This window comes from Mustela nigripes, chromosome 14 (assembly GCF_022355385.1).
Source record: "Mustela nigripes isolate SB6536 chromosome 14, MUSNIG.SB6536, whole genome shotgun sequence".
Lineage (NCBI taxonomy): Eukaryota > Metazoa > Chordata > Mammalia > Carnivora > Mustelidae > Mustela > Mustela nigripes.
The window spans coordinates 44,019,862-44,038,167 of record NC_081570.1 but is presented as its reverse complement, the minus strand read 5'-3'; the positions used below and the strand labels follow the sequence as shown (position 1 = coordinate 44,038,167).

General features: G+C 53.6%; 1 protein-coding gene across 1 annotated transcript in view; it reads right to left on the bottom strand.

Moving 5' to 3' along the window:
• Window positions 1–10,622: 10,622 nt before the first annotated feature.
• BSND (barttin CLCNK type accessory subunit beta) overlaps window positions 10,623–18,306 on the bottom strand; it is a 10,600-nt gene continuing 2,916 nt past the window's right edge. The window contains exons 2-4 of the mRNA XM_059374861.1: window positions 16,372–16,466; window positions 14,175–14,429; window positions 10,623–13,131 (exon numbers count right to left, since the gene is read on the bottom strand). Of these exons, the coding sequence (XP_059230844.1) occupies window positions 12,717–13,131; window positions 14,175–14,429; window positions 16,372–16,466 (765 nt within the window). The 3' untranslated portion in view covers window positions 10,623–12,716. The remainder of the gene's footprint in view (window positions 13,132–14,174; window positions 14,430–16,371; window positions 16,467–18,306) is intronic.

The following is an 18,306-nucleotide window of genomic DNA, read 5'->3' as shown; positions in this document are numbered from 1 at the left end:
GTGTCTCTTGAGGACCCCTTCCTGTGTGGGAGGAAGCCGGTGGAAGGGGCTATCCTGGGAGATTCTGAACGGAAGAGGTTCCTGACCATAGTGCCAGCCTCAGTGCTGCTTTCACCCATTCCCAAAGCCCCTGCTCAGGAGCCACACCAGACCCATCATACTCCACGAACCTCCACACATTCCTCTCTTCCCAGGGGTGTCCCTTAGCTGCCAGGTCATGGGGAACACGGAGGCCAGGGACACGCACTGCTCCCACCACCTCTCTGCACACCAGCTCTCTCCCTGCAGTCTTAAAGAGAGATGTCCAGCGGGTCGAGGGGCCCCAGGCTTTCCCCCAGCCTCCTCCAGGAACCGTTCTCTGGCATTCTCTGTCTCAACCTCCTGCACACCAAGGCTTGCTGCTCCATTTCCTGCCGGCCTCCATGCACACTCAGATCTCTTCCATGGGAGAAATAAATAAGCACAAACAGAACAGAACAAAAGGCCCCAATCTCACCACACATGTCCTAGGCACTGCACTAGATGTGGGGTCACACCAGCGCACCAGAGAGACAAACTTCTGTGCTTATGCACCCCTCACTCTTGCAGAAGGTAATAAACAAAGAGGTCAAGTGTGCAGTTTTGCAGGTGGTGATAAGAGCTCAGGAGAAAATTGGGACGGGAAGGGGAACTGTATCTGCAGGGAAGGGGTGGAAGAGCTGCACCTACAAATAGGGGAGGGTCCAAGAGGGCACAGCCCCTGCCACGGACCCCAGTGCTCCCACCACACCTCTGCCCCATCCTCACCCCTGCACACAGCTCTGTCCTCGTTCCCCAGTCTGGCTGTGTCTCCTCAAGAGGGGCTCAGGGACCACCTGTATCAGAACTGTGGAGTGGGGTCAAGGAACCAGGCTGTGGGAAGTGCAGATTCCTCTGACTGACCTGGAATCTCCAATGCCTGGGCCAGGAATCTGCATTTCAAAAGCCCCTGAGGCCTTCCAAAGTGTGGGAACTGCAGGTTTGCTCCCTGAAAATGTAGCAGGGGGCTTGCAGGCATCCGGGTTGCTCAATGCCATCCCATAGCCACCAGGCCAGCCCGTAGCTCCGCACATGCTGTTCCCTCTGGAGTGCCCTTCCCAGTCTCTAAGCAGAGATGAGCGAAGGGCTAGAGGGCGTGGGTTTCTTCACTGATAACTTTTTTTTTTTTAAGATTTTATTTATTTATTTGACAGACAGATCTCAAGTCGGCAGAGAGGCAGAGAGAGAGAGGAGGAAGCAGACTTCCCGCTGAGCAGAGAGCAGGATGCGGGCTCCATCCCAGGACTCTGGGATCATGATCTGAGCCAAAGGCAGAGGCTTTAACCCACTGAGCCACCCAGGCACCCCTTCACTGATAACTCTTCTTTTTTTTTAAGATTTTATTTATTTATTTATTTAATAGACAGAGATCACAAGTAGGGAGAGAGGCAGGCAGAGAGAAAGGGGAAAGCAGACTCCCCGCCGAGCAGAGAGCCCAATGCGGGGCTCCATCCCAGGACCCAGAGATCATGACCTGAGCTGAAGGCGGAGGCTTAACCCACTGAGCCACCCAGGTGCCCCTGATAACTCTTAACCTCCCTTTCAAGACCTGCCTCAGAGTTGCCTCCTTCAGGCAGTACTCCCAGAACAGACAGGCTTGGGAGGCAGATGGAACAAGACCCCAGGCTGGGATCCAGAATATGGTTCTAATCCCAGCTCTATCACTAAACCCGTGTTATGACTGAGCAAGTCACTGCTCCTCTCCAAGCCTCAGTGTACTCATTAGGAAAATGGTGACAGTAATTCCATTCTGTCCAAGGAGATGTGAGGCCAAATGAGATGACAGATTTGCAAATGCTTGATGTCCTCAAAGCACAAGCAAAAAGGAAGGGTTCATCACAGAGGACTCACATGGAAGGAAGGGGGTGAATGGTTGGCGGGCAGCCCCAGCCCTCCATACAAATACCCACTGTTATCAGTTTGCACCCAAAAGACCCCAAATGCTTGCACCCAGTCTGCATCAAGTGCCCTGAGGTCTAGGGTACAAGGAAAGAATCCCCAGCAGCCCCAGAGGCCCAGGCAGGTTGGGGTGGGGACTGGAAAGAATGTGCTATGGGCAGCTCCCAACCACCGGCCCTCACCCCCAGGCCAAAATATTTCCATCACCTCCTGGTCAGGGCGTTAATGATGCGGGAAGGGCAGCCATCTGGGCCTGGGTGGTCAGAAGCTCTGAAGTTCACACAGCAGGAACCACCTTGACCCTGCCCACCCTTACCAGGCTGTGCATTGCAGGGGTGAGGAAGCAGGCTGGGAAGATCCCACAGGGAATAAGGGATGGGATGGTCTTCAGGCAGGAAGATCAAAGGTGGGAAGAGGATGGTGGGGTGGACGGGGATCCTGGTGTGTTGATTGGGAAAATGGAGGCCCAGGTAGATGGTCTGAGCATTACCCCCAAGAAGGCGAAGGAAGCGGAGAGGAGGAGGAGGCAGGAAGGGAGAGAGAGTGGAGAATGGGAGTCACTGGGGACAAGAGACGTTCTAGACTGTTGTACCCCATTCTAAAGGAGAAAAGTGGACAGCGTCAAAGCTAACATCCAGAGTCACCCAGGAGCCCACGCGGGCACAAGCCATCCTGACATTCCAGCCTCCCCCACCACCACCCCAGAAAGAAAACCCCTGCTGTCCTTAAGTGACCTCTCCCTCCCCCAAAGTGCGTCCTGCACCCTGCTCTCCTTCCCTCCGTCTTTGGCGGCACTACCTCCCCGCCTGGGGCTGATGATGGCACGAGGGGACCTGCGTGCAAGCATGAGAACAGCCCCATTTGTTAGGACAGCCCATGTCTCCACGCAGCACAGCGGTGACCCGGGAGACCGTTGCCAAGTAGAGAAACAACAGAGGTCCCTTGGTGTATGTTTCCTTTTCATTCTCTGCTGGCATGTTCTCCGTCTTCTGCTTCTCCCAAGGGTCACTTTCACAGAGATCATCCGGGTGTGTTTCGGGAAGGCAGCAGTGTCACTGGGTGTGCCTCTGTGTTTATAGCCAACACAGGTGCTGCCTGTCAGCCCCAGCTGCAGGCCACACAGCTGCCCTTTCTTCCTGGGGCTGTGGCCACAGACCCCAGCTCTGCCCTTCCTATCACTCACCCCATACTCTGCCCGGCCCTGGCTAAGAACCTGCTGGGCAGACCCACCAGGGGAGAAGGCCTGGGGGCCAAATCACAGAGTGAGGAGGGACGTGTCCTGTGGGAGCCAGGGGACATGCCTAGGTGGGGAACACGGGGACTCGGGGTCTGGCCTCGAAGCCCGGAGGGAGAGGTGGGGCCTTCGGGGGTGCTGGAAGGGCAGTCTGGGGGTTGGGGAGGGCAGGAGGGTGAGTTCCAGCCCCTCACAGACACACTGGGGACCTTGCTCGCTTTTCTTCTCTTTCTAGAGCCTCAGGTTTTCATGTTTCCCCCGGACCATGTTGTCTGCCCTGCCTCCCTCCCTCATAAGGTTGGAAGAACACAGTGCTTCAGATGGGACCTTTGTAGGTCAAGTTCAGGGCCCTCACTCCGTGCTGGAATCCGTTTTCCAGCATGCCCACAGGCGGTCATTGGCTTCCCTCAAATTCTCTGATCAGAAGGGAGTGACCTACTTCCTGGAAGCCCCATACTTTATTTTTTTTAAATAGAATTAGCATCACTGTTTGCTTTCTGAATGTAAAGATGTTACTTCCTGATCATTATTTACATGTTCAATATAAATATTTCGTAAAGAAGAATCCCGTCACCCATAGATAATCTCTTCAATTTTTTTCTGTTCATGGCTACACATAGATATACATGGGATTGTATTCTATATGTTTTGGGAGTGAGTTCAACTGCAAATACAGTGGCTTGAACAAATATCACATAAATTATCTCACCAGAAAACCAGTGGTGGCTGATTTTGTTTCAGTAGTTCATATGTCCAAGATCTCTGATTCTCTTGGCATTTCCCTCATGGTGATAAGACAGCTGCAGCAGTGCCAGCTACTACATCTGTACTCAAGACCAGCAAAGCTAGTCATTTCTATGTTTTCATCAGGAAAGCAAACATTTGTTCAGAAGGGACACCAACTAATTTCATTTCAGGTCTCATTAGCCAGACTAGCAGTCGAGAATAGGATTTTCATGACTAGTTTTGGATCAATCATAATTCATCGCCTGAGAATGGGCCAGAGATTCTTCCAAACAAAATCAAGGAGGGAGGGGAATAGACATTGTTTGTTGCATTCTACTTTATAATTTCTCTTTCTCTTAATTTTATATCATGAACATCTTTCTACATCAATAAACATAACCTCAGGCGCATGCGGGGAAAGTGGAGCGTTTATAAAACAAAAGAAAGGAGAGTGGAGGTTGCTGGGGGCTCGGGGAGTTCGTGTTTGATGGGTGCAGAGTTTCAGCTGGAGATGATGACGGTGAAGGCGGAGATGGGTGGTGGGTGTGGTCACACAACAGTCCGAATGTGCTTTGCGGCACTAATTGGACACTCAAAAGGTAAGATAACAAGTTCGACAGTGTGTGTCTTTTACGGCAATAAAAAAAAAAGACCATCATTGATTTGCCAGCTATTTATGGAGGGCCTGTTGTGTTGCAAGAACTGAGGCACTGAGGACACAATAAGGAACGTAATAGATATTGTCCTTTCCTTCAGGGAATTTAGGGTCTAATGAGGAAGGCAGCAAGTCGCCAAAAAGATTCGCAATGAGTGTGAAAGGGCAAGAGCCCGTGATCTCCCAGGCAGAGGTGTGCGGCGCTGGGAGGGCAGGTGAAAGGGATTTGATTCCATCAGAAGGGTCACTGCGGCTAATCATTTAGGCAACGTCCTGTTGCTGGGTGTTGAGATTCTTGCCACATTATAAATGAGGCCACAGTGAACCCCCTTTCCACAAGCCCATCTTGGCCTACTTGGTTCATTCCTTAGCATATGTTCCTGCACGTGGCCTTGCAGAGTCGGGGGACAGCCCCATGAGCAGCCATGTGCCACACACCCCCGCCCTCCGCAAATCTGTGTCCTTTCCATCCCTGCCAGCAGTGTAAGAAAGAGCCCTGTCCCTCCGCATTCTGCCAACAGCACCTGTTGTCATTCTCTTTATGCAATGTGGCCAATGTTGTGGGCAAAATATGGTTTCTGGTTGTTGTAATTTGCATTCCTTGGATCATTCCTGAGACTGACCTTGTTTTTTTCATTTTTTCTTTTATGGGGTCCCAGATCTTTCCTGTGGGTGAACTTCTTCCCTTTTCTTGTGCGGTTCTTCACTCTCCTTGTTAAGAATGATAACCTCTGTCTATCAGACATGACTGCCCGCTCTTTGGGTGGCTCCGAGTGTTACAAGTCCTTCTTCTATGGACACTACAGTGTGTCCCTGTCAGTCCCACCGGCCAGGGTTTTTTCATGTGCTCCAGGACATCTACCGCAGCGCACCTGGTCAGGTCCTGCCTACCCATCCCTGCCCTCGGCAGCCTTCCACACCTACCCTGAGTTCCACTCACACCTTCCCCTGGGTCAGTCCTACAGCATGGTGGGGTGACTCGGGGCTCCCAGCCCTCCTTCAAGCTGGTCTCCCTCCCCTTTCTTCCCTAGTGAATGCTTCAGGATAGAGCTTGGTTCGAGTTACCTCTCTGAGAAGCTCTTGCTGACTCCGCAGGCAGGGCCAGACCCCAATTATGCTTCCCTCTGCCCAGCAGTGACCACACTGACTTGTCACTGTTCATTGTGCAATAATCCTATGGGATTGCCACCCCACCCCCAGACAGCCATGGTCAGATGCATCTCTCTATCTCTAATGCCTAGAACATGGATGGTATCAGCAGTTGCTTGATGAGCATCTGTAGCCAGAATAAATGGAGGAAGGAAGAATGACATCTCCCCTCCCCTTCTCTTCCCCCAGGCTGGATGATCAAGCATCCCAAGCCTGCTATCACCCACCTACCCACCACCCCAGCTCTGCACTTGTCGGGTTCAACATGGGGGATGGGCAGGTGAAAAATCACCTGGGGGGACCTGTTATCTGACTCGGGCACTTTCTGGGTTTTTCTGGCATTCCCCTGCCCTCCCCCAAAGTGATCTCTGGACTGGGCACTGCCTGGCCAGAGTTCTGGTGTCTTGCACGGAAGACCCAGCCTCCACCACAGGAGGATGTTCTGTGCGATGGGGCTGGCGCTCAGCATTGAGGAATCTGGAACACTGCCTCCCCCAAGCTTCAGTCGTGACAGTCACCCAGTACTACCACCATAGGAGGAAAAAAAAAAACCTTTCACGGGTCAAGTTGGAAACTGAATTCCTGCCATAGGCCACATGCCTGCCTTCTTGCCACCAGTATGTTCCCCTCCTTTCTCTTTTGCATCTCTTAACCAGAATATACTCTCAACATTTCTTTCTTCATGTCAATCCTCTGCTCAAGAACCATCCATGGATCCCATTTGCTCATCGGATCAAATATGAGCCCCACACTAGAAATTCAAGGAGCCCCATGACCAAGTTCTAGCCTCCCTCTCTGACTTCATCCAGCCTGCTACTCCCCACTACATTCTAGGAACCTCTTCCTCCTTCTCTCCCATGGGGCTTTGCTTACACCATGCCCTCTGCCTGAGATACCTTTGTCCCTTCATTCTCTTGTTTAAATTGTAGCTTGCAACCCCCGCCTTCTCTGGGTCCCCTTCCAATTGTTCCAGTTCTTAGTAACCCATTTAAACACAAAAGACTAAGTCCTTGTGTACTTTAGAATCATTTGGCTTGTTTATTCAAAAGTCAGACCAGCCCATTCTCCCTGGAGGTGGTTCAAGGACACTGGACTTTTTAAACTTCCCAGGAAAGTCTGATGCTGCAAGCCCCACCTGGTCCAGTGACCTACACTGGGGAAATGCTGATGATATAGGGGTGGGTGAGCAACCCCAAGTTCACACGGGCTACTGATGTCCACGGCTCATACACATTCCCCTCATCTCTGTGAGCAGTGCCAATAATGAAAACCTCCATTTACTGAGGGCTCACCAGGCACGAGACACACTGAGCACTTTGCAGGCAACTTCTCACCTACTCTTGGCCAAAGTCACAGAGCTTGCTAGAGGGAAACCCAGCCTCGAACTCAGACTGATGATGCCCAAGCCAGTGCTCCTCTTCCTGGACCAGAGAGCCTTCAGAGTGGGCCCCTGGTTCAATCTGGGTATATTTCATTTTGTTGCAACAACTCTTCTGCCCTTTGCTTTTGCTAAGTTCTGGGGATAGAACTACCGCAAGGAAGAGGCCCCTTTCTTCAAAGAACCTCCCAGTCCAGGTGGGGAGACTGACACACACATAGCTAGTCACATAAGGAGGGCTGGGATAAGAACAGGGCACCCCATATGGGAAGGACGCCAAGGAGAGGGTGGGGTGGGGATGGGTTCTGTCCTGGGAGGGGAGAGAGGACCAGCTCCAGCCTCGGGAGTAGTTGGAATTTGTGCCAGACCTTGAGGGATGACAGAGAAGGGGACGGAAGGCATCAGGCATAGGTAAGTGTCTAAACACAGGCAGCATGGTGGGAAAGATCAGGTTGGCTGCTGCCCTGGGAAGGGGCAAACAAATCAGCCATTAAGGGCAGTCGGGGCAGATCACGAAAGGTCTCAGACAGGAGGCTGAGGAATCTGTCCTTATGCTGTGGGCAATAGGGAGTCATGGAAGGTTATGGGAGCAGGGGCAAGTCTGCCCACAGCACTAGCACCGGGAAAGACACAAGCAGTTAAGTGCTCAATGGAACTTCACTGCCTGATGTATTGCTGTGTGTCTTTCTCCCGTCCTCAGCAGGGATGGAATGACCAGGACCTACTGGATAATGCGCACCTCTCCTCCATTCAGCCCTTCTCTGGGAGGATGGGCACATTCGCCCACTTCTCTGAGCCCATTTCCTCATCTGTAAAGTGGGGACAACACACCAACCTTGCAGGTTTTGAGGCTGACATGAGATCAGGCGAGCAGAGTCCGCGTGATACGCGCAGACCAGACGGCATAGGGCGGAAAGAGCACAGGCTTAGGGGACTTACATGTGAATCCTAGCTCTGCCCTAGGGGAAGGCATTCTCTCAGGGCTGGTGGGAGAATCCAGTTCAGAGAGCTAATATACACACAGCCCCTGACACTCAGCAGGTGCCCAGAGCGCTGTCTGCTGCCTGTCTTGGCCAGCACAGTCCTGTTCTTCCTCCTCACTCCAGGAACACCACCAATCTTGCCAGAACGCTGCTCCTTCCTCCTGTTCCTGCTCCTGCTTGGTCCCTCTACAGCAGGGGGTTCCTTGCAGTGGGAGCCTTAGCTCTCTGCCGCTCGCTGTCAGTTTAGTTGCCCCCCCCAACAGCTGGCACACCATAGATGTCTGTGTCCTTTGCAAAGAGTTTTTCCCTGCATCATCTTACTGGGGAATTCATTCACCTACTGCCAATTTGTAAGCAGGACGGAGTTGATCCGCTTTGCACAGAGGAAGAATCGGAGACCCAGAGAGGAAAGGAAGGACATGTTGATGTTGTTCCAGCACCTGCTATGTGCCAGGAGTGTAACATTCATCAGTTCTCCAAAACATCCTCCCATTGCACACATGTGGACACTGAGGCTCAGAGAGGGGCAGTGACTTGTCCAAAGTCACACAGTAAGGAACTGCCAGAGGCTGAGTGCAAGCCGAGGTCTTTCTGACTCCAAAGTCTGGGATTTGGAACAAACATGTACAGCGTAGGGTTGACAGATCTGTCCCCAGGGCTGCTGTGAGGACCAACTGGGGTAATAGGCATGAGGCCAACTGGAACAGTGCTTAAGGACTGGGAATAGAAGTGAAATCGTGTCTGCCTCTACCTAATCACATGGCAAACAGGGACAGAAGCCTGGGAAGGGGGTGCCCAAGGTCAAGGCAAGGCCAAGCTCACTGCCCCCGGGACCACTCTCCCAGTTTAGGGGCAGGGACTATGCCTCCCGACCTTTCCCTCCGCAGACAGTGCAAAATTCCAAAGTTCCCCTGACCTGAACGGAGGGTGAAAAGAGCAGGAATTTCTGCCATGGTACAAGGATCTGGAGCCTGGGGCTGAGGGCTGACATCCCAGGGCTTGCCATGGCCTCAGGTCCATACAGCGCCCCCCCCCCCCCCCCGCCAAACCCTTGGACCTGCAGGAAGACTTCACCCTCCTCCCAGCTCATCAGCCAACGAAGGGGGCCATCCCAGAGACCCATGTTCTTGGTGGAGACGGAAAGTTCTCAAGGCCAAGGGAACAGAGCACAGTGGTGGGTTTTCAGGTGTAACCAGCTGGTGAAGCAGATCATGGAGTTTGGGGAGGTCAGAGTGGAATGGAATGAGAGCCCCTCTGCCCCCTTGCTCCTCAAACTTTAAAAAAAGTGCTGCAGACACTTCCTTTCAAATGAACTCCGTAGCATGTGCTCCTCCCCACCCCATGTCCCCCATAGTCACTAGCAAGCCCCAGGGGAGGAACCCCCCATGCCAGGCAGTGAGCCCTAAGGAAGAACAGCGGCCTGTCAGCCAGGGGCCAGCCCGACCCTCGCAGCTCAGCCTCGGTGTCCTGTTGAACGTGAACAATTCCACAGAACACCAGCATCAGGCAAGGCCATGCGGGGACCATGCTGGCAAATCGCAACCACTCGGGAGCCACGGCAGAGCACAGGCAAGCATGAGCGCCGTTTCTGAGCCACCACGGATGCCCACACTGCCTTCTCCTGGCTGGGCAGACACCAGCTGGCCAACGACAGCTTCAGCTTGGACCTAGCCTTCCCTCCTTCTAGATCACATTGGCTAACCGCACAGTTAGTTCTGCTTCCCGACACTATCCAGCATGGAGCAGAGCTCTGCTTCTCTAGACCCTCCCTCAAATCCCCTCTTGGTAAGCTCTTTTTCATGCCCTCTGAGACCCAGTTCCCGTGGGGGTCCATCCTTCTCACTGCCATGAGTAATAAACCAGATATTAACTTCGGGTGAGCAGCGGGCGAACCCTCCCGCAAGGCATGGGCAGACCGATTCTGCCAAATACCCCCACTGCCTAACTCTGTGGAAGTCCAAGGCAGGAGGCCATCACCTCCCTTTGGCATATAAGGAAAGCAGGAGCCCCAGAGGCAACCAGACTCGCCCAAGTTCACAGCGTAGGGTGACTCTATCATTTACCATCCAAGTGGGATGACTTTGATAGTGCAAGTGTGCACGAACAGTCAGTGAGCAGGGACAGTGGGTCTAAGCCAGGACTGTCCAGGGCAGACCAGGCATACAGCATCCAGCAGCAGGATGTGGGGGGAGCCAGTACTGGCAAAGCCTGAATCTCACCATCTCTCCCTTCCGCCCCGAGCACAACCCTCCCCTGCCCCGTGCTCCCTACGACTGGGTTAGTCTCTCTGCTGGCCGGCTGGCAGCCTGGGGCTCTGGCTTCTCTGGGTAGGGATGGGGAAGGCATGCAGTTGTGATTCAGGCATGTGGGGCTACTCCAGGCCTTCTGGACCACATAGCTGTCCCCCGGGGTCATGCCCCCCCTGCTTGACATTTGCTTTCCAGAGGGTGCCCTCGGTGCCTGCCAAGCACGATGCCTTATTTTGCCTGCCCAGAGGGGGAACAGGTGGTTTCACATGAAGGAATTTGCAGGTGAAAGTGACCCCTTTAAACACTGAAAACTTTATTTTAGCTCTTTGCCCAGACAGCCCTTCTGATGCAGGTCACCTGCTGCCTGACCTCAGGAAGCAGGACAGAGGAACACGAGGCACCTTGCCATGTCCACTGTCATAGGGCCATTGGTGGGACCATGTTACAGCAGAGGGCATGCACCCGGGGGCAGCCCTCACTACGGAAGGTAGTAATGACCCAGAATGAAAGAGGAGTGTTTCCAGGGGCGCACACTTCTTCTTCTTCTTCTTCTTTTTTTTTTTTTTTTTTAAGATTTCACTTATTTATTTTATTGGGATGGGGGGCAGAGTCTTGACTCTGCTCTTAGCACAGACTCAGCACTGTGCTGAGTTCGGAGTCAGATGTGGGGCTTGATCTCATGACCCTGAGACCAGGGCCTGAGCTGAAACCAAATGGAGGCTTAAGCAATGGGGACCGCCCAGGCAACACAGGGGCATGCACTTCTGACTCAGCCCATGGGGCAGTCCTTTCCCTCGGCCGAGATCCCCACCCCTAACCCAGAAGCCTAGCTTAGATGAAGGTCCCCTCCACCCAGTGGGCCATGGTGCAAGCTCTGAGTGCGCAGACCTCATGGGAAGTCGTGCCACTGCCCTCTTCTCCGAAGCAGCTGCCGTCCACGCTGGGGACACAGCACAGATCTGCCTCACCAAAGCGAGACACGGCAGAGTTGCAGTATAGTCATGTATCTTCAGGGCCTGCTCAGGCAGCCTGAGCCACCTGTCCCTGCATTCCATGGGTGGTGTGGTTGTCACTCGGCTGCCTCTGGACTCCACTGTCCATTTCTAACTTCTCTGCACCCTCCTTGGCTTGCACTCAGCACTCCGTTCCTAGCTTACAAGGCACCAAGTTCAGTAAATGGTAAGCTCTTGGAGGGCAAGAACCTTATCAGTTCATGTCTTTCTCCTCCTAAAAGTCCTGGCTTTGTGTTCAGCACACAGTAGGTGCTCAGCAAACGTCCCCGAATCCAACCGAAACAAGCCAGGAGGCTTCACCTCACCCCCCATCCTCAGCCAATGCAGACATATTCTGCAGGGAAGGGGGTTTCTCTGAGGCCTTTCTGCCTGCCTTTGTGACCCCAGTGCAGGCCATTTGGAGGTTTGAATGCCTGAGGGTGAGGGGCCTCGGGGTCTAAGAGTTGGGGGATGGGGGCATTATCTGCAAAAGGCTCTGTCAGTTTTGTAAGCCTTCGATGACTGCTGATCTGAGCACAGGAGATACCCAAGTGAGTAGTGCCGAAGTCTAGCCTTGAGCTGGCAGTCACCCTCCAGCAATGTACAAGGCCCGCAGGTGGCACAGAGGAGCCAGAAGAAGTAACTCATTCTGGGAGGTGATAGCATTAGGAAAAGCTTTCAGAGGACGGGCATCTGTGCCGGGGTTTGAAGGATGAGCATGAATTTGCCAGATACGGAAGCAAAGGGCATGCTGGTGGAGGGGACAAGCCTGGGACGGGCTTGGGGAGTGAAGGAGGACTTGGCATTGGAGGAGCAGAGGCTGTGGCATGGGGCTGACCAGAGAGAAAGTCAGAAGGTCCACGGAGGTGAGGCATGGCAGGTTTTGGATCTGGGGCAATGGGAAACACAGGACGAATTTGGGCAGGATAGACGTGGTTAAGCTCTGATGAAGAAAGATCACACCGTCCATCTGGGTACGGGACAGCAGAGGGGACATCAGGGGGTGGCTATAGGACTTCACAGGAACAGGCACCCTGAGCCTTCACTGAGGATCAGGGCCTCAGGGATAGCACCAAGGAAGGTTCTGTTCAGAGACCCGCTATGGGGGGAGGCAGAAAAGGCTCTTGAGGGCCCCAGCAGCTGCAAATCTTCTCAGGGAACCGTATTTTACCTTCAACACTTCACCAAAGAAAGTGAACAGTGAAAGCAATGTCTCCCAGACAGCAAGCATCCCCTCCCTGAGCTCCGCTTTGAGCCCTCCAAGTGCTCTCCGGCCCGCTGTCTCGCATGAACCTCCACATAACCCCATTTTGCAGACAGGGACACTGAGGCCCTGTGAGGTCACATGGGGGTTAGCGGCAGTGCGGGGCTAGAACCCAGGGAGAAGATCCATCTCAGGCCTGGGCATCAGGCTCAAAGCCCACTTCCTTGTCTGGGAGGGGGTCCCCAGGGCTGTCTGGCAGCCCATAGTACAAGTCTTCTTCTTCCTGTTCTGGCTCCTCGGCGCCTGTGTCTAAAGTCTTCTCTTCCTCCTCCTTTGTCCTCTGGGATGGCTGCTGATAGTTGGACAGGGCAGCAGCCCACTGCTGGCCCTCTGGGGGCGCATCCTCTGTCATGAGGGCGTCGATCAGGGCAAAGTCGTGGAAGCGGTCCGGCTGGCACTTGCAGGCCCAGGGCTCCCGAGTTGGGCGATGAGGCTCCTCCCCCTCTGGGGGCGAGGGGTTGGGGCTGCCGCTCTCACTGGAGTCCACATCCAGCTCATCTTGGAAGGAAGCCAAGGGTGCAGGGCCCCGGGGACAGGTCTGGAGGCTGCAGGAGCAAAGGACCAGAGAGCCAGGGTAGCCCCGAGTCAGAAGGTCTGGGTCCCAGTTCTAGCCACTAGCTGCAAGGCCCAGGGTAGGTGAGTTTGCCTGTCTGGGCTCAGTGTCCTCCCCTATAAAGTGGGACAGCGTAATCGTACTCTCTTATGGTTGTCTCTGAGGATTACAGCACATGGTGTGTGCAAAGTCCATTGCGCACATAGTAGGTGCTCAAGAAATGGGGGGGGTGTGCCTGGGTGACTCAGTGGGTTAAAGCTTTTGCCTTCAGCTCAGGTCATGATCCCAGGGTCCTGGGATCAAGCCCCATGTCATGTTCTCTGCTCTGCAGGGAGCCTGTTTCCTCCCCTCTCTCTCTCTGCCTGCCTCTCTGCCTACTTGCGATTTAAAAAAAGAAAAAAAGAAATGGGATTATGTTATGATCCCCATGTTATGATCTAAACCAGGTTCTTTCCCAGCCTCTCTGGCCACTCAGGGGTCTCCTGTGGGCCCTCAGCCTCCACCACACACACAGCACCATACCCTTCTGTTCCCTCGTCACCTCCCCCATTGGACTGGGAGCTCCTTCAGGGTGGGAGCCTTTGCGGTCTGGTGGGAGTAGGTGCCCTGGATGGGAACCCAGTAGTTCCCTGGATGGGAACCCAGATCATAACCAGCCCAGGACAGGACGGGCGCGAGTGCCCAGCCCGAGGTCACAGAGTGCATCAGCAGCAGAGTTCAGATTTGAACTTGCTGTCTCAGCTCTCACAATAGCCCTCTGAGGTGGGAGTGATTGCTCCCACATGGGGAAACTGAGGCTCAAGAGGGTAAGAAACTTGCCAAAGCTACACAGTGAGGAGCTGGGATTTGAACCCAGGCCTGGGTGACTAAGCCAGACTCGTGTGTCTGCTTTACCTGCTGCATCTCAGGGTGTCCCCACGCACCCCCCACCCTCTCTACTCCCAAATGTCCCCAACCAGCCCTGAGTGGCCCACAGCCCTGCCTGCTTCACGCAGGAACTGAGCAGCACCCCACCCCTGCACTCCACCCACTCACCCAGGCCTGCTCGGAGTCGGGTTGCTTCCTCCCTCGTCCTCATCCGAGCCTCTGTGGATGACCACCGCAGCCTCCATCCAGCCCTGAGACTCACAGGGGCCACCTTGTCCTCCATCGCTGGCTCCTGGCTGGGGGGCCAGCAGCGGGCGAGGGTCCTCATGGTAGCCCATGACCTTCATCTGGATGTGACTGAAGTCGGGCAGGCTCTGGTCATAGGCAGCTTCCTCCCACAGCCTGATGTATGGGGGCTGAGGGCTGGGCAGGGCACGGCAGAGAGCAGAGAAAGAACAGGCAGGTGAGTCCACTTAGCGAACACCACAGGAGGAGACATCAGTATTGTCCCCCCCACCCTTGCTGCTCTGGACATCTGGTCTCCCCTAATCTCTGGACTTTAGGGGAAGTAACTGTACCCAGTCCACGGATAGGAAAACTGAGGCCCAATAAGTCTTGGCAGAGCTCAGACTCTCAGACCAGTCAGTGCTCCTCTCACTGCACATCCCCAAGGTTAACCCCAAGAGTCCACTTGTGAACCTCAGACCATTTTGCATTGACGGAGCATGTGCTGCGCTGCAGACGGTGAGCTAAGAGCCCACAACTCCCACCGCATTTATCCTGCACCGTGAAGCCGAGCAATCATTCCCGTGGTTCAGTTGAGGACGCAGCAGCAGCAACAGCCTGGTTAGTGTGTGCTCCTTGCCTCAGGCTGTGTCAGGGGGCTCCTCGAATCCCCACCTTACCTGGGAGCGGGGAAGCATGGAGACTTGGGCTGGGTCGCCCCGAGTGCCTCAAACACCAGGTTACAGTGTTGGGGCTCCAGACATCCCATCCCGTGCCCTTCCCTATGTGCTCTACTGCCTCTCCAGGAAGTGAGGTGCAGGAACTAGATCCCTTGCCCACGATCACACAGGAGGAGCCCAGAGCTCAGCTAGGTGCAGTGGCTCTTCCTGTATGACCATTTTATGCCCACCCAGGGTCTAGCCACCTCACTCCCCTGGGGACATGTGGTCACTCTGTACGCCAGGAACAGAAAATATCATCACTACCTTTTTCTGCAAGCAAAGCAGAGTTCCAGAGCCCTGACCACAGACCCTGGACCTGCACTCAGCCCAGCCTTCTGAGTGCAGAGTTTCAGCCTCCAGAGGGTGTGGAGGGTGGGACCCCAGGGACCCCACACACATCCAGGGCGGGAGTGCTCGCTGCTGTGTCCTGGGGAGCCAGGCCTGGCACCTCCACGGAGGCAGGTCTGGTCTGGTCCATCCGTGGCTCCCTGGGAGGTTTGAGGCCTGTGATTATACTTCTTTTTTTGTTTGCTTGCTTGTTTGTTTTGTTTTAGAGAGAGAGAAAGAGAGGGTGAGGGGGAGAGGGAGAGAATCCCAAGCAGGCTCCATGCCCAGTGCAGAGCTAGAGGCGGGGCTCGATCTCATGAACCTGGGATCGTGACCTGAGCTGAAATCAAGAGTCAGATGCTTAACTGACTGAGCTACCCATGCGCCCTACGATTGTGCTTCTTGAGCCTCAGTTTTTTGCTCGTGTAAAGGGCCCAACAGCCCCACTTCCCAGGGTTCCTATGAGGACTGGAGGAAGTAATGAGTGCCAACTGCTTGCTTTGATCTCAGGTTGATAGAAAATATGTCTTGCTAATGAAGGCACACTGAGAGAGGGCCCACCACGCACCAGGTTCTGTTCTTAGTGTTTCCTTACATTAACTCCCTCACCCCTCCCTGAAGCCCTGGGAGAAAGGTGTGATTAATACCCCTGTTTTGCAGATGGGGCAAAGAGAGGCACGTTGCATTCCCCAAATCCCATAGCTGGTAAGTGGAGAGCCACAGGGCTGTGTCTGGCTGTCCACATGCCCCTTTTTTGCCATAGAAGATGTCACAGCTGTTTGGAATTTAGGGCTACACCTGTTTTTTATTTGGGTCAGCCACGAATTTGCCCTCAGACAGGACAAAGACCCTGAGCCTCAGTTCCCCAGTCTTTAAAATGGGGGATAATAATGCCTCCCTCGTAGAACTGAGGGTTCAAAACAAGTCCTGATTTCAAACAGCATTCTCTCAGTAAGCAAGGGGGCAAAGCAGGAAGCTGGACCCAGCAGACGGATACCCTCCACCCCTCTCCATCACCCTCCATTGAAAGAGGAGACTGGCCTGAGGGGCTCCCCCTGCTCCACCCCTGTCCTGGAGAGCCTGACACCTACCTCTTCATCTCAGCAGCAAGCCCATTCTCCAGCAGGCCCAGCGCCTTTGGGGACAGGATGCCTTGGAAGTCAGAGTCAGCGGGTATGAAGGTGATCTGCAGGACAAAGGAAAGAAGGCTTCTCTCTGGCTCCCACAGCCATCCTGACCGGGGTGGGCCTCCGTGTGACAGCAGAGGAGCCTGCTCAGGGCCCAACTCCAGGGGGTGGAGGCATCTCTGGGCTCTTACTCCCAGGGGCTCTTCACCCAACAGACATTTACCTGGCACCAGCTGTGTGCCAGGCAGTCTTTCAGGCACTGAAAGGGGGGGCAGCACTGAGCAAATGAGCCAAACATCCCTGCCCCAGAGGACCGGTATCTTGTCACTTCCTAGGATACTTGTCCGGTGCCCAGAAGGTGCCTGGCACAGTGTAGGGGCTTCATCCATATCTGGTGAGCGAGTATCATGTATTTCTTGGCACAGAGGTTGTGGTGGGGGACAGGGAGGTGAATGGTTGTAATTGCACCCACTAGTCCCCATTCTGGAACATTCAGGGATCAGGAGGTCTCTGTAAGTGCAGCACGTGGGGTGGGGACCGGATGGCAGAGCGGAGGCAGGTCATAAAGGAGTCAGAGGGATGAGACAGAGAAGCCCTGTTTTTGGGGTCTGGGAGACTGTGGAAGATTCCTTCCTTGGGCAGGTCTTCTCTCTGCTCAGAGCCTCTATGTGCCTCTCTATAAAAGGGGCTAACCTCAAAGAGATATTGGCGGGCACTGTTCACAACAGCCACAAGGTGGAAAGAACCCAAGTGTCCAACAGCAGATGAATGGATCAAGAAAATGTGGCACATACACACAATGGGTCATTATTCAGCCTTAGAAAGTCGGGAAGCTCAGACACATGCTACAACATGAACGAGTCTTGAAGAAATAAGCTAGTAACAAAGAGACAGATGCTGTAGGAGTCCAGTTCCATAAGATACCCACAATAGTCAAATTCATAGGCAGAGTAGAATGGTGGTTGCCACAGACTGGAGGGAGAGGGGTGGGGAGTTTCTGTTTAATGGGTAGTAAGTTTCAGTTTGGCAAGATGGAAAGACTTCTGGAGATGTGCACAACAGTGTGCATTTAATTAACACTACTGAACTGTAGAAGCACCCTGCTCACTCAGCTGGGGGAGCGTGTGACTCTTGATCTGGGAGTTGCAGGTTTGAGCCTCATATTGGTATGGAGATGGCTAAAAAATAAAAAATGTATATATATTTTTAAAAACTGTACACTTAAAAATGGTTAGGACAGTAAATTTTATGTTATGCATATTTTACCACAATTTCTTCAGGTGGGGCTGGAGATACCTATCTCCTAGGGTTGCCGTGAAGATCCCATGAGATAATGTAGAAGGAAGCCCCTGGCACAATGCTGGGCACATAGTAGCTGCTCAGTAAACCATAGTTCATGCTACTGAAGATGAAATTATTTGACCTCTTTGAGTCTTGCTCTCCTCAACTGAAAATTTGTTCAACAAATATTTGACAAGACCCCACTGTGTTATAACAGGGTTGTAAACAGCAACTCCTTTTGTCTCTTCCTACAGAGCGTGATGAGTAAAAGACACTTGTCTGCCCCAGAAAATTCCATCCTGCTAGGAGGAAGGAAATGATGGATGGAGAGGTCCCTAGAACTCCTATGCAGAGTGAGCTTCCTTGAAATGTCTAGAAATAAGGAATGGATCTCAGTAGCTTCCACACTCTCCAAGGATACCCTGCACTTGCCAGCTGGCTCGGTACTTCTTAGAAGCTTCCCCTTTCTCTGCCTCATTACCTCATGGCCCAATCAACACTTCCTCCCATTTCTCCTCTTCACCACCATCACCATCATCATTATCACTACACCCACTACGCCCACCTCTACCATCACCATTATCACCATTACTACAACCATCACCATCATCACCACCA